The sequence below is a fragment of the Anneissia japonica genome, unplaced genomic scaffold (assembly GCF_011630105.1).
Source record: "Anneissia japonica isolate Jap-2015-1 unplaced genomic scaffold, ASM1163010v1 scaffold234_len1672027_cov178, whole genome shotgun sequence".
Classification (NCBI taxonomy): domain Eukaryota; kingdom Metazoa; phylum Echinodermata; class Crinoidea; order Comatulida; family Comatulidae; genus Anneissia; species Anneissia japonica.
This window is the reverse complement of record NW_022738761.1, coordinates 650,102-666,952: the sequence shown is the minus strand read 5'-3', so window position 1 is coordinate 666,952 and position 16,851 is coordinate 650,102. Positions and strand designations below refer to the sequence as shown.

Here is a 16,851-nt window from a genome sequence, read left to right as displayed (position 1 = left end):
ATATATGAAAGAATTGATAAACCTCAGGAATGTCAGCCCATTCAAAATCGAAATCAAACCACTCGATGGCTTTTTCTACAGGCGTCTTGGGATACCATCCGCCCAAACGAAGAGCTGCTCGTTGGGAAATGTCAGGTTCGTCCTCTGCAATTGACATCTTTGCTTTGTCTGCCATATACTTTATAGCTTTATCCAGTTTTTCAAAAATTGGCTTCGTTGAATCAGTTACGTCATTCCCAGCCTGGTTAAAGACCAACCGAGAGGAGAAATTTGTTACATGATGTTCGATTCCAAGATCCAAAACTGTTGTGATGATTTTGGTATTTCCAGGGTGAGCCCAGCTTGCCCCGATATCTACACGCATTCCAGCAAACAAAACATCAGCCACACGTCCGCCAGTGTGGTTTGTGCCTTCAATGATGATAAAATCATTCATTCCCTGGTCATGGAAAACTTCAGCGGCTTTTAAACCCGCCGCACCAGCACCGAGAATAAGAACTTTAGCATCATTCTCTGACTTAACGAAACAAAATGTCAGAAGAAGTATGGCAGCTTTTGGTAATGTCATTGTTGTAGGCCTAATATTTAGATGCACTCCTCCCCACAGAAGAGCGCATTAATGAATGTTATAACCCGGAAATGTATTTATAACGCTAGTTATCGATTGTTCATTGATGGTTTACCTAAAAACCTCTCTAGGATCTATTATCCGTGATATTATAACGACATTGTATTGTATTTAATTCATGTGTGTAATAGTGTATTATGTCAACTATTTTGTTATTCCTAAAAACAGAATCAACCAATCCGAAAAGGTGATTTTAAGCTCAATGGTGCCAAGCAATGGAACGGAAAATTTCATATAGTTGTGTTTATCTGAATATGGCCATGGTAGTCTATATTATTCCTTAATAACCCTCCAAGTAACACTCAGACTAGTATTTTTTAGGCATACGGTGACTATTTTTACACCAGTAGTCGTCTATTGGCTATTGTTACACCATTAGTTTACGCGTGTACAATCCGTTTTTGTGATTTCTATCTGCAGTAGAATACGATTCTCGATAAGAGAGACAATAGAAAGATGTAGAAAGGTAAAGACATCAACTTCAGGACATTTTGTAACAAAGTCATTATACAAACTAGATGATCGTGAAATAAAAACCATTTTTACAGACATTAACACGACAAAACTGAACAGAAAATAAATCACGATGACGAAGACGACGACCGGGGACTTTAAGTAAAAAATACGATAAGGTTACAATCAAACAAATTCACATATTTTAACAGGAACAAAAGATCAAGGTACATACGTTTAGGTGAAGGACAAGTAACGTTTAACTTTTTATTGAGCGAGTCAATGATGGCATCGTCGAAAATGATTATGAGGGCCAAATGTTTCAGGACTGATGAAGCGCAAGAAATTTAATATGTTTATGGTCATTCATGAGTCTTGATATTGTAACCACAAAATACTCGCAGTTTCACATTTTCACCAGATACACTCCATTACACAATAAGTACGGCTAGAAACAAATAGTTGCGTATAATAAATCAAGAAAGCCGTTAACACTGTTAAATTATATATAAATCATCAAAGAAATGTAAATACAGTGTTCGAATAAAGGACATAATAATACGCAACTATTTGTTTCTAGCCGTACTTATTGTATTTGAATCTGTTCAACCATGAAGCCTCCGTGGTCTAATGGTTATGACGCTCGCCTTGACAGCGAGAGGTCGCAGGTTCGAGTCCCGCCAGAGGCATTTTATTACACAATTTCTTTATTCATTTACAGGACTACATTCGCTGAGAGCTATGCTACACGATGTATTATTATGTCCTTTATTCGAACAATGTATTTACATTTCTTTGATGATTTATATATAATTTAACAGTGTTAACGCCTTTCTTGATCTATATATATATTTTATATATTATATTTCTTGATATATATATATATATATTTACTTGCAGGTTTCTCTTCTTTAAGGTTTAAAATTTACTTATACATGTTTACAGCCTTACCATATATAATATATATATATAATATAAACATTTATAAAATAAGAATATTAACTTTATGAGTACTATAATGCATGTTGTAAGTAAATGAGGACAAATTTTCCCCATTAAATAATAAGTGCCTCTTTACAGCTGCTAGGTAGTCACGGACCACGCCCATACGCAATTCAGCACAATGGCGCTGCAAGTTATGGGTTATTCTCCAATAAAGACGTTCAAAAATAAATTGGGCAATTCAAATATAGAATTGAATGTTCAATATTTTAAGCTTATGGCAGGCAGTATATAAGTCACTGGCCTTTTTTGTCACTACTCTTCTTACTGATGATACCGGTGATGAAACAATATTAATATTTCAATAATGAGCCATCAAGGTGTTAGACACACAAACATACTGCTTTATTGTTATTAAACATAGAAAAACACAACAACCTTTATCATGAGCAGAATAATTACTACTCTAACACATTCACATTATTCCAATATTTTAATTTGTGTAACATGATTTTGAAATACCATAACATAACATGGACTGACCTGTGAAACTTATTTGATACAATTATTTACTTTTATGTAAGGTATTGTAAATCGCCTCGGTTGGATTTACTCAATGGAAAGGCAGTGAAAGCATTTTAAAATGTTTATTGAGTGAACAAAGAAACCAACCAAAAATACTATTGTCAATTAATGAATTAATAAAAACTATCATGGATGGAACAAATGAATTCAAGATAGACATATGTTTTGTTTTTGTAAATAATTGTGATATACTGCAACTGCACACCTTACTTTTTGTGGATATTCAATAAGCTCTGTTGTAGCTTCCACCAAACATGTCCAAAATCAAGGCATAAAAAAACAAATAGCCTATCAGAAAACATATAATGTATATATTGTTTAATAGGCTGGACTCTCAACAGTCTCTTTTGACTTGCACATGCAAATGTGAGCCCATCAGTGCCTAATATTATTGTATTTAAATGTAGCTTATGTAATATCATATACTAAAACATAAATGAAACTACAACAGCACACTTTTTATATCTAGGAATAAATCTAAACTTTCGGTTTCAATTCGCAGACGAAATTCTATACAAATGATTTGCTTTCATATGTAACATGACCATTGCTGCACTATTTTACAGTATTTCCAATGCAAGCGATGGATTGGTCACAGGTGTTGGCCAGCTGCTATGAAATGCTGTTACATGCGAGCAGCTCCCACAAAGTTCATTATTACCAATGCAGGTGCTAATCTCATAACAGTGCCCTCTTGCAGGTTTCAATTCACTAACCTTATTCTAAGCAAATGACCCCTTGCTATCAAATTTAATTACATGACCTGTTACTACGATACTGTAAATGTGCATTATTAGTTATGTAAGCACTGTCTTCATCACAGCACCCTCTATCAGTTTTAAATTGTTAAACGTTATAACTTGAACTAGAAAATATTTTTGGAAAGTTGTGCATTGTTAAATAATACAAAATAACTGATGCAAAAACAACATTAAGTCCACAGTCTATTATTATTGTACACTAAATTTAAGTTTGTAAAGAAGCACATTATTATTTTAAATCATAATTCAAGCAGACTTAAAAATAATTTTTAAAAAACAAGTATTAATTATGACAACATACAAAGATTAAAGTACCACTTTTTTCCAATACGACCCAATATACTAATTTTTTTGCACTGTGAAAATTGTTCTTAACTACATGTTTCTGCCTTAACAACACTAAGCACCATACCATGTACTTTACACCATGCACAAAAATGTTTATACTTTAACAACATACTTAACAAAATCTATTATTCTTAAAAATCGACGGGATAGCTAAATTGTTTGCATTTCCTTATATCATTATTGTGTACCTACATCAATAATCGTACATTAAAATCTATTGTGGATGTTATTAAATTATCAAACACAAATTGGCATTATTGTATCAGACATGTGTCTCTGCAAACAATTAATAAAAGACTTTATTAATATATGTACAATTGTTTTGAATATGTAAACTGTACATAAAGCTACCTTTCTAAGTGTTAATAAGCTACCAAATTAGAAATAATATTCTTCAGAAAAATAATACAAAGAGTGAAAGGGAAAAATTTACAAAATAGCTTATGTTTTTCTAATAATATGAATATTTTTTTTTTCCATATTTTCCGCTATTATCATTACTGAATTTCCTGTGCATGACAGCTCAAACTGTGATTCTGGAATGTGGCCTTCTGGCTAACTACAACACAAGTTAAATATCTATTCATGCAAAAATATAACTTAAGTTTATGAACTGTAGTGGCCATAATTTTCAAATAGTGCAAATACTGGCTGTCTTAGCATTTCCATAAATTACAAGTAAATTTTCCATGTTTTCATTTCACTGTTTACCTCTGCAACAAATACTTAATATTTAATCTAGTAGTATTGAATCTAACCGCTACGATAATAGCACATTGTGTTAAAAATATGAAGAGATTGACTCAATCTTTATTTTTAGTTAACTTTACCTATCATACTTTCTTAATCGTCGTCATCTTCAGACTCTTCTTCTTCAGCAGTGGCAAGCCACGTCAGCCATTGGTTCACCTGAAAATATAAAGATAGTCATTATATTTATTCTTATTTTATTGCATTCAAGAGTGTAAATGCCTCTAACAGAAAGCACTACACAAGAAAAATGTACACACAAAATACTCTACATAAATAAGTTTCATTGTGAGGCTTAGAGAGTGGAGAAGGTTTTAGTTGAACCCAGGACCTTAGGTTTGGAAGGCAAGCACCACAAGGTTACAGCTCCTCTACAATAATTTAATGATACTCTTTACTGGTATAGCATACTGCCATATTTGCAGACAAGTTGCTAGGCATTAACTGCCAACTATACTTGGTTTAAAGCTTAGGAATAATATTTATGGCTAGCCTGTGCATTAACTTCTTTGATTATTTTTCTATTAACAGTAAACATAAGAGACATCTAGTTGAGCTCAGTTGTCGTGTGTACATGATGTTGTTGCCTAGACTACCGTACCTGGAAGAGTGCTTCTCCCTTGCCCATGAATTCATCTGTGACATCTTCCTTCCAGTTCAGAAATGCTTCTTCATCTATCACCTCCATGTCATAAAGGTTCACAAAGAATCTCAGCAACATACCTGCCAAAACAAATGTTAAAAGTGTTAGTAGTTGGTCAACCTACAAGATTTGGTATGTATTGTTTCTTAATAGATATAGCATGCATTATGACTATACCTCATTAATATTAATTAGCTCATAACATTTCATTGGTCAATTCCACCAGGTAAGGGGCGCGCTGGTATTTTACAACTTCCCTGCATGTGCCAAATTTACACATACTTGGATTAACAATAAGGTATTCACATGGCATCAAGTTATTAATAAGCCTTAGTAATCTGCCAAAGGTTATATTTTTTAACTGACCTTTAGGAAAGTTTGTATGAAAGCAGTGTGTCTGAAGTGCATACAGCGCCACCATCTGCAGGTTCAAATTCTCATGAACAAATCGCTGCAGCAGCGGTTTGAACTTATTGAGCAATGCCTTCTCCTTCTCCTGTACCACTTTATCTGGGACAATGGTCACATCCATACCATCTTGAAGGCTACTCTCCTGGGTCACATACTTCAAAATCCTTCAGGAAAAGATAATCAAATCATAACTTTTAGTGACTTTCCCTAAGATCGAACACTTTCATTACAATGTTCAAAAGTATATGAAAATGGCGTGTACATGAAAAGGTATGCACCCCTGGTCCTGGTGGGTTTTATTGATTTTGTATGTGTGTGATGTTTAAATAATCATTTAACCTCACTAGTCTTTGCAATTAATAAATTTCAGCTTTGCAACTGAAGTAAATGGATGGTGTTTTTACACCACAGGTAATTCATCTTTGATCTTCTATTTCTAAACTCACCCTGTGGTCAAAGCATTGATAAAGCCTTTCTCCTTATGAAGGCTTGGGTCTACTGAGTCCTTTATCCACTTATACAGTGTCTGTGGGTTAGGATCTGTTTTAATCTGCTTCCAAATATCTCCCTGTAGCCGTAACAATGGAAATAAGAAACTAAGGTTCTGCAAAAAAGGGAAAAGTCAAACAAAAATTATAGTTGGTGATCTAAGTTTAAGAAAAGCAAAAGTACTTGTGACATTTTTATTGAAAGAATATTTTAAGATGAACAGTACGTTTTTTTTGTTTATACCCATGTATGATATATTTGTTGTGTCTATTTTCAACCATTAACATAGGAGGGAAAACAACTGTAGGTCAATATCTAGAAGAAAAAAAATATACTTATAACCTTATTACTTATAATTATTAAAATATACAAAGATAGATTCTCCCATACTTATAATAATTATAATCTCACAAAACTTAATTTTCCAAAATATTGTCCCATTAAATTCTAGTACATATTTTAAAATTATATACCATTTACTTTACTTTTGATACCCCTTTTCTTAATTGACGATTAAGTTGACCATGCTTACCGTAGATACCCACGCTCACACTGTTTCAGGTGCAAGGAACAATTCCATGGCATATATATAGCTAACAAAAGAGTAACCCCTTACCTAGAAGTGGTCTAGTTTCAGACCTTGTTTGGGGTGAATTGAACAAAAAAGAAACTGGATACAACTTACCTTCCCATCTAGGATGTCAATCATCTTTTCCTTGTTCTGATCAATCTCTGGCAACATCTTCAGCAGGTTGATCTTGCTGTCATTCACCAGCTTCACCAACCACTCCTTGTCCTTCAACTTCTGCAGACGTTGTAAGCACAGCATGATCAGCGGGTAGTATGCACCATTTTCCATCGGCTCGCACAGCTCCGATAATGTAACAACGTTATCAATGACTGCTCGTGCTGCGTACGTAGCGATCGAGGACTTAATGAGCGGGTAGTCAACCTCCAGTTCGGTCAATTGACCCAAGAGCTCATTAAAACCCTGTTGAATTGTTAGACATTTGATGTTAAATGTGAGAAAAATACATAATCAAAATTTAATAAGGAAATATAAATTGAAAAAATAGTAACATTTTAAGTTATTCAAAGTTTCATACTTTTGGGTCTGGAAGGACATCTATGATCTAATAACCTAATTATTGACAATAACCTGAAAATACATACAAACTCGCCTTTCTACCAAACTCAAATAGCCTACCTCCATAAAATGAGTAGCATTCACGACATTTTCCTTTTTCAAAGAGGCAATTAGTGTGCTCAGTGTGTCACGGTCTGAATCCGTTTTTGGCAGGCCGTATTTCATGACGGTGCAAACAACGGCAGGAACAAACTTGTTCTGAACCTTCTCCTTCACACTCTTGGTGGCGTCTAGTACGGCACCTGTTTTTTCAAGCTCCTGCAAAATTATTTCCTGAAAAAAATTCAAAAATGATTATTTTAAGTTAAATTTGATTGCAAATTTTTAATTCTTGTGTTGTGATTTTGGCTTAATACAAGATTCTTTAAATGACTACCAGCTAAATTAGGAGTATATGGAAATAATAAAGAAAATTTAGTATTTATGCATCTGTTAGTTAATTCATTATCAGTTTATAACTATTTATTTACCAAAATAATTGCGATGTTTATGCATATGTCTAAGTGCACTTTTATTAACTAACTTCAATATACCAAGTACACAAAGTATTGAATAATTTCCTTTTTCATGTAAACATTTAGCTCAACATACCGTATATTCAGTGGAAAATTCAAGGGGGGGCTCAGTCAGCCTGGGTCCTAACTAAATTTTCACAAAATATAAAAACTTTAAATCTGACAGTGCCATAATCATAAATTTTCTTACTCAGACCAAACCAATGTGGGCTGAGGTGGTGTAGACCTTCATCTGTGAAGGTCCCTCCCTAGGCCCCTTTATTCCAAATTCCTAGACCTGCCACTGATATCTTTAACACAGAATGAACGTTAATAATGGATAACATACCAGTGCAGTTAGGACATCTTTCTTGTGATTGGTCCGTTTCTTGACTGGTTTTGGCTTCTCCTGTATGGCTACCTGTTTAATTGGCACCTTAGCCGGTTGGTTAAGCGGTACAGCCATTTGTGGCTTTAGCAGTGATTGGGGAGTTTTGGAAGGGGGAATGCTGGTTTTCTTGGTGCTTGAGGGCAGCATACCGGGGCCTTGAGGCTTCAAGATTAAGGACTGGTTTGGACGAAGGCTCACCTGAAGATAATAAGAACATAAAATAAAATAGTATTGTTATTGTTTATCAATTTTGTTAATTAATTGAGATATTTTATTTATCTGTTTATTTATCGAGGTATAAAAAACTTTAATAAATACAAAGAGGTAGTAAAAAGCTAAAATGCTTGCATAACAATACATATAAAATATAAACAAGGATCACAAAGATCATCAACAGAAAAAAATGAACAAAATGACAAATACCTAAATGATATACACAAGAATTATAAGTATATTAGGAATAAATTTTGTGTTGTTATGAATATTTGAAGAGTTATTTAATGCAGGACTCAACAACAATGTAATTATTTCATATGCAAACTCACTTCATCCCCGTCATAGTTTGTTTTAACAGTACTTGGATTTTGTAACTAGATAGATGTCACACTTCCAAAGCTGTGCTATGTACAATCTCACCGATTAATAAGGGTGACCTTTATAAATACCCCAAATGTCTTAAGAACTGATTCATATAATAAAGAAAAGTATGTACTAATAATTTACCCTTGCTGCTTCCTGGCGTACTTGTTCAATTAGTTTTGGACCCTGGTCTCTCATGGCTCGTCTGGGTACCCACTGGAGTAAAGACATAACAAAATACTTATCATTGTATGTTCTATCTATAGTTCATGTATTTCCGGTACACAAAAAAATGAGTTAAAGTATACAAGTAATCAGACCCTAAGAATTACATAAAAATAATATTAAATCATATTAAAATTTTCCTTTTACAGATATAATAGCAAAATAGTTACAATAAATACTTCTCATCAAAATAAAATTTTCAATAAATCAAGTTTTACATTGTACAATATATTCAATTTAGCAAAACAATAAATTACATCGAAGCCAAATTTATCTATCATTAATATAATAAATAGTACAGATTTTTTTTTTAAATTAACCAACTATATTTTATTTTTATTTTTAATTATTTTTTTATATTTTATATATTTGTGAATAAGATCAAATTAATACTTACATCACTACTACGAAGCTCAAGACAGTCCTGCAGCATAAAGCGGATTCTTGCTGGCAGCTCCTGGTTCTCCGACAGCTTCAGCATCCTCTCAAAATATTGATCCATCAAGGCCTACAACCAAACAGACACATGCTCATGACATTCTTCTTTCATAATAAATATTTCAATAAACGGTACAAAGAAAAACAAGATAATCTGAGATTACAAACCCTCGCCCAGTTGTGCCATATCTACGTACTTAAAAAATAACTGCCTCAGGTCTATCCGCTGAAGTAGGCTTGGCCTAGCCAAAGTAGCCTAGCACCATAGGCTTTCCGTGGAAAACTCATTAATCAGGAATGGTTATGTCTGTCGTAGGCTAACAAACTTAACAAACTAACAAATTAAAATTTAAAATTTGACTTATTTACTTTATATATTTAAATTAAAATGTTAGCTTCCTATTGAAAATTGCTGGTATGCAATATTCATTTACTAGTTAAACCAAAAAAAATGATTAATGTTACAGATTTCTGTTTTTGTTCACCTTGGCTTTGTTTGTATCAAGCCTGCGGCCGATTGTCTTCATTATTTGACAGAGGCATTCCAGATCTTCCGCCCTATCACTAATTGACTCGTGCTTCTTCTTATCAAGCAACTGTTGGAGCAAAAAAAAAACCCTTAAAATGTTAATTGAAAAATGGAAAAACAATGCATAAGACAGAAATCAAACTACTGCATTCTATGTAGATGATGCAACACATCATGGTTATGTGGAAACTACAAGTATAACAGGGAGGCTGTTGTGTTATGTAGCTCATAAAATATGCCATGATCTAACCCTTGGCTTTATGGGTTGCTAAATACTGCAGATACTATGGCTCTCCAAAGCCTAGTTCAAATTAAATACAGTTACATTCACATTAAATAGTTACTTTACTATTACAACACTAGGTAGAAAGACTGAACTATCATACATGGCTTACACAACATGCTAAACACTCGCAATGGTAAATCCATGTACACCGTGGCATCCTCTACTCTTACTATACTACACACTGTCTACATTAGTTTAGGAATAAAGATGAAAATACTAATAAGTAATTATTGAAATTGAAAGGAGGTGTACACACTTGCTTGATACACCTGTGAAGGATGGATTCGTGTAGCATGTCCAACTTGCCAAGCTCACCTGTAAAAAACAAAAAAATAGTCCTATGTATGTGAATCTGTTTTACTTAAACCACTCTATCTGTAGTAGGAGAAAATGGGGATGGATTGGCCATACGCTACACAAACCTAGCACCATCACTAGACAAGCACATACATGGAATCCAAGGAATACATGGGAGAGATCTTCAAAAAGTGTGCTGGATATAGGATGGATGGATTTTATTGGTGTAAACACCAAGAATAACCCATGTAAGTTTGAAGAAAACTTATTTCCAGTATGATAATTCTGGTGGTGATTGAGCAGTACAACGGGAGACAATACCCTAGTCTTTTCCAAAGAGTGTACTGCGTTCTTTAACATGCACACAGGCCTTAATGCACATAGGCTTAAACGTCTCATCAGAAAGACAGTGCGCTATCATAAATTGCATTTCAACTCTCCAGCTGAAACACAAGGAGAGCAGCGATGGAAATAGAACCGGGGACCAAGAGATCTCCACAGTTCAGCACCCACACAGTGGCTACCACCAGTTTAGCCGACTGAGCAAAGCTGCATCTCTAAATATATGGCTCCGAGTTGGAAGGAATTGCCCCAGAACCGTGTGAGGTGAAAACATGTAGTTGATGGCCTATGCACCGCCAGGTATAACAATGCTTAAGTAAGTAGTGTTGCATGGTGGTAATACTTGGGGCTTTTAATGGAGAGACTGATATGGTTCACAATACTCATGTTCTTTGATAAGACACTTTTATTAAATGTTTGCATTTAAGAGTGTAAGTGGGTTCCTGATCTTTGTCAGCTTGGAAAATTGTTCCATGAATGATCTTGTTATGAGTGTTTCTTATGTTTTTTAATGTCCTGAACACTTACAGATGAACTTGATGTTGCCGAGCATCTTAAGCTTGGCAACATGCCGTTGCTCCTCTTCCTCCATGTCCAGGTACCCATCTTTGTCGTAGGCTGAAAATAAAAATTCAAGATTCAATTTCATTTTCTATTCAAATATATCTATTTATTTATAATGTTAATATCTTTATAAATTTAATGAAAGTGAACAAATCCAGCAAATACTCGTAATTTGAAAAATTTATTAATTTTTTTTTTTTATCTATAAGCATTTATACGTCGCTATTTTCAGCAGATTCATAGCGCAGAGTGTCAAATTCAATGTAAAAACTGTAAATGTGTTGGACCAAAAAAAATTTAAACAAACCTTTGAAAGCTTTAGACCGGTTTTCAAATTCATCTTGACACTTAGCAATGAGGAGACGTTGGAAAGTCTGCAATATATTAATAAAAATACAAGTAGTTTAAAAGGTGATATTCCACATTGATCACAGTGCTTAACAAAAAGGAAAACTACACAAACAAAATTACTAATAATACAAATACATATTGTATTGGTACAGTATGCTTATCCTGTGAGATTATGCATGTCATTTTCATCCTTACTGGTTTATCAAGCAAATCAATATTCTATGACTAACAATTAATTATGTGACCATTCCATTCCATGAAGACTTTCATTACATTCTTCCATGCTTGCTTAGTAAATGACAAACTTGTATATATTACCATATTTTTATAATATAAAACTTATAATTTTGCAAATTATAATTGTTTATACCTGATAAATGAATATGGAAATGAGTAGAATATAAAAAAAAAACTTAATTTATCCAGTAGTTCATTTAAAGCATATTATCATTTTTACATTAATTTATTCAGGTATGCAAATCAGATGACATATACTCACGGCAGGGCCTGCAGTACCAGGGGGTTCAAAATTAGGGGCTAGTTCACAGAGGCGTTTACATAGCTGAGCGTAGGTGAAACTATACTTGGCTTCTTCAAGCGCTTTGTCAAAAATCTGAAATAATAATTATTTTACTGGTTTTGGATTCAAAATTTAAACAGTATTTGACTTTAGAATACTGTAATATTAAGATGCATAACATGAATTTGTTAAATTTAACAGTCTCTCCTTAGATAACAAACAAAAAAAAAAAAAACAAATTGAAGAACATGTCAAATACAAAGTCTCTATGTTATAAATAAGATTTGTAGCAATGACATCATTAAAAATACTATAACCTTTTTTAACTACAAAAAACATATGAAATTGCAATTACAAACAAACAGTACTCAGACGGAGGGTCACTGTACATTGTGATATGGTGCTCTCTCTCTTACTTGGCTTGAAAATTGAGTTTTATATTATTATATTGGTATCTTTTTTTTAAAACAATAGTAAGCTACATTTTAAGATGCAACTTGCAATTGTGTAAGTATGAACAGATTTTGTTTACTTACCAATAGGATAATTCCTTTAAGGATAGCTTTGGAATCTATGCCAACACTAAGTAAATCATTGCAGAGTTTGTCAAACTTTTCAGGGGCAAGTTTATTAAGAATCCTAAAGAAGAGAAAAATTAAATCTTTGAGAAAATTAATTCCATATTTTTTTGGTATAAGATTTCACTGTGTAATAATAACAATTAACCATGTCAGGAAACGCTATGACACTATTGCAAGTATGTAATCTTTTTCATGAACATTATGAATTATGTTTATGTTTTTAACAACCATAAGAAAATTAATATAAAATAAAAATCTGAAAGAAAATTTAGTAAATTAACTATAGGTATTAATCAAACCTTTCCATAATAATGAGAATTTACATATTCACGAGAGAATTTACATATTAATGAGATTACTGTAACTACATTATCATGACAATAATTAGTAATTTAGTAAGACTTCAATGTTTATAACAATAAAAATCAATGAACACATGGCTTTCAATAAAGTTTCAAATAAAATGAGAGAGTAATGAAATGAGTTGTCTCAAGACAAAAAAAAAGCCCAAACTGACCCTCGACAACGACGGAAAACAATGTTATGCTTTTCATAATCTGAGATTACAGTATGACGCTGAGTGCTTGGAGGAACCCATCTCTGATTTTTACGCACTGACACATCTTCTCTGTAATCATAAATCATAATTAGATTGGTAAATAATATAAACACTAATGTAACTTAGAGGTCATTCAATTTCAATATTATCTAATCACATGTACAAGGTCACAGGAACCATTCTGTTTTACCAACATCTTCTCATCTAGAATATCTGATCTTAAGAGTTACAACCTTGGTGGTAGTCCCGGAAAACATGATGTTGTTGTTGATTTGTATACTTTATCTCAAGAAATTGATTACAGCTCAGATACAGAATGTAGTAAGGTTTTTACCTAATTGAAATTTGTGGTGTCTCTTGCTGCCGGCTGGATTCACCGTAATACGCATGAGAAGCACCACTTCCTTGACGTGGCCCTTCCACTTTGTTAATTTGCGCCGGAAAAAGCACTCTGAAAACTCAACTTTTGGTATCAAGGCTGAGGAGTTTAAAAATAAACCAATATAATATATAACTGTCTGAAATCTTAATAACACACCACATAAGTTTAAAATTCAAGCATACAAATCTCTTGTCAGCCGACACATCAACTAGCTTTTCTGTCTGGTTGAGATCTCTTGCAAAGAAAACTTTAACAAAGTGTAGATGGTGCAACGGTGGAGCAGAAAAAGTTCTATCACCACAATGCTGGAAAATTCTTAGACATCAGGACCAGCAACTTGTCATTATGCACCCTGTTGTATACTACTAGTCTACAACTTCGAAGGATTCCAATAAAATTAGAGATTCTAAAAATGACTGCACAACAGAAATTGGAATAACCTTCTTTTAATATTCAATTATTCATCGACCTCTACCTCACAATGTTTCAGTGTTGCTCCATTTGAAGGAGCCTATCAATTATCATTCATCAAGACCACAGGCCCGTACGCAGGGGGAGTAATGGGTGCATACGCACCCCTCTTCCCCCCCCCCACCAAATTACCAAAGGTCCACATTTTCAAGGGTAGAAAATTCAAGACACACTCTTGCACATTCTAGAAATCCATCCACCAAAATTCCTTGACCAATCAAAGCAGTTTCCAACTAGGATTAGGACATGTAGTTCTAGGGATACCATAATTACAAATTTTCTTACCTCAGCCCCAGCCATGGTGGGGCTGAGGTGGTATGAACCCTCCATCTATGATAAAAAAAAAGTGCATTTAATTAAGACCTCAAAAATGTCTGAGCGCGAGGGCCTCCGCCCACTCGACCACAGCAGGAATCTGCGGACCCAGCCATTTTGGTCCACTCTCCACAAATTCGCACGCACCCCCCCCCCCACCCAATAAAAATCCTGTGTACGGGGCTGGGCCAGCAATATTATCATAATAATGCTACCTACAATTTTAAAGTACAACATTGTTTGTTATCAAAATATAATTAAAATAAAAAATATACGATTAAGCATTTTTATGTAGTATTTCTGAACCATAGATCACTTATACTATAGTATTTAATTAAAGCTTGAACATGCCTAGCCTAGGCATAGGCATATGGCCATGTAATACGAATTTGTTTAGGCCTAGCCCAATCAGTGCAATGGGTGGTAGCCTACAGCAAGCTAGGCCTAGGCCGTATCATCTGGTAGGCTTGTCCTCGGGCTGCGAAGTCACATCCTTGTTCAACATCGAACACATTGCAAGCAAAAAATGAAGTAATTTCTGCACTTCTCAACAAACAAACACCAAAACCCGTAAATTAAATAGATATTTAACAAGCAACTTAAATTCCATTAACCTTAATATAAAATATAATTATTATTTGAAGAATTAGAAACACAAATCTTACCAGTAGGTAATGTGTAGAGAAAACTCCCGTCTTTTGTTACAAGATGATTGCGACACAAAGAATTCTGGGCAAATTCATTTACACGCGAATGGAGTGAGCCACCAACCTCATCATGATTCATTCTATCTCTTCCAGCTACGGGAAGATAAATAAATCGATACAAATTAATTTGCTTATCTGATTGACGATATATATATTATATATATTATAATTTATAGTTGATGTTAGGCTATAAAACATGACGAACAAAAGGTAAAGATATATTATATATGACGGCACGACAGGTAAAATTCAACTGAGTTCAAGCAGGTGGATGGAAGCAATTGGCGGACAAAAGATGGTACATCATGAGAGGACAAATTCCCTAATAATTTTTATTTCATTAAACATCTGTAACAACTTCACTCTTCTGCTTTAGTTTTTATATTATATGTAGATCAGACTTAAAAACTATATACATTAACGATAATTTTTTGGATCGTGGATCGAGTTGGGATTAAAAGGGTGTGGCATTCTACAGGCCTACTATAGGTAGGTAAGACTTGATGAAGGTTTGCATGGCGAATTGACAATAATAATTGTGAGCTTTCGGTACACGTGACATGCTATAGGCCTAAATCCCAATTGACCCGGGTACTAGGTTCATAGGGACATTACAATCCAAATGGTTCTCCTCAGATAGGCCTAGGCTATTGAAATTGGGTAAGGGGGAGGGGGATGATGGAGTCGTAAAGGTGAAGGGCTCAACGATTAGGTGAGGGGCGCTGTAGCTCAGAAAATAATGTTGTTAATTGAGGTGATTTTCTACTTGATATTTTTTGGGGTGGGGTGACAGGGGGAGTATTTTGTTGGAGGGGTGGGGTGGGGGCATAGTTTCAACTGTCAGTACTGTTGGTGATTTGTTGTTCAAGGTTCCATGATAGCATACTTTCTACGTGTCTGTATGTATTAATCCATTTTGTTCCCTACCGATCAGAAATGAGATGAGTGAGAACATGAGATGGGATGAAAGTAAAGGAATTGAATGGAATGAAATTTCAGTAGAACCCTTCTTTTGGGACACCCCTATTCAGGGGAAAACCCCTATTAAGGGGAAACGAGGGGAAATATATCTTTTAACACTAAAGCCAACCCTTATCAAGGGGACACCCCTATTATGGGGACGGGAACATTTTTGAGTGTGCTAAAATGGTCAAATCGTATTTAACCCGTTATTAAGGGGACACTGGTTTTATTGTATTAAAATAACTACTGCAGTCTCAAAGTAAGAAGAGTAACATTATGAGCTGTCTCTTATACACATCTAGATGTGTATAAGAGACAGATACAGGCCAGGGGTGTAGGCCTATCCAGGTTTTTTTCTGGGTGGGTCGCGATCATAATTCTGTCTCTTATACACATCTAGATGTGTATATTGGGACACCCCTATTCAGGGGAAAACCCCTATTAAGGGGAAACGAGGGGAAATATATCTTTTAACACTAAAGCCAACCCTTATCAAGGGGACACCCCTATTATGGGGACGGGAACATTTTTGAGTGTGCTAAAATGGTCAAATCGTATTTAACCCGTTATTAAGGGGACACTGGTTTTATTGTATTAAAATAACTACTGCAGTCTCAAAGTAAGAAGTAATTTTTAAAATTCATTCAAATTTATATTTTGAGCAAGTTAACATTAAACAAGAAACCTCTTCCTAGAATGG

At 34.3% G+C, this 16,851-nt stretch overlaps 2 protein-coding genes across 2 annotated transcripts in view; both read right to left on the bottom strand.

The window, feature by feature from the left end:
• Positions 1-599, bottom strand: part of LOC117117714 (polyamine oxidase 1-like) — an 11,127-nt gene extending 10,528 nt beyond the window's left edge. Inside the window, exon 1 of the mRNA XM_033262108.1 lies at positions 23-599. Coding sequence (XP_033117999.1) covers positions 23-568 — 546 coding nt within the window. The 5' untranslated portion in view covers positions 569-599. The remainder of the gene's footprint in view (positions 1-22) is intronic.
• A 1,805-nt stretch (positions 600-2,404) lies between these two features.
• On the bottom strand, positions 2,405-13,399 carry LOC117117707 (eukaryotic translation initiation factor 4 gamma 2-like). Its single transcript, XM_033262100.1, has 16 exons — positions 13,272-13,399; positions 12,710-12,812; positions 12,153-12,266; positions 11,610-11,676; positions 11,267-11,356; positions 10,356-10,414; positions 9,770-9,880; positions 9,244-9,354; positions 8,766-8,837; positions 8,001-8,240; positions 7,218-7,430; positions 6,696-7,001; positions 5,968-6,125; positions 5,477-5,685; positions 5,069-5,190; positions 2,405-4,626 (listed from the first exon to the last, which is right to left on the bottom strand). The coding sequence occupies exons 1-16, from the start codon at positions 13,397-13,399 to the stop codon at positions 4,561-4,563; spliced, it is 2,169 nt and encodes a 722-aa protein (XP_033117991.1). The 3' UTR covers positions 2,405-4,560.
• Positions 13,400-16,851: the final 3,452 nt, after the last annotated feature.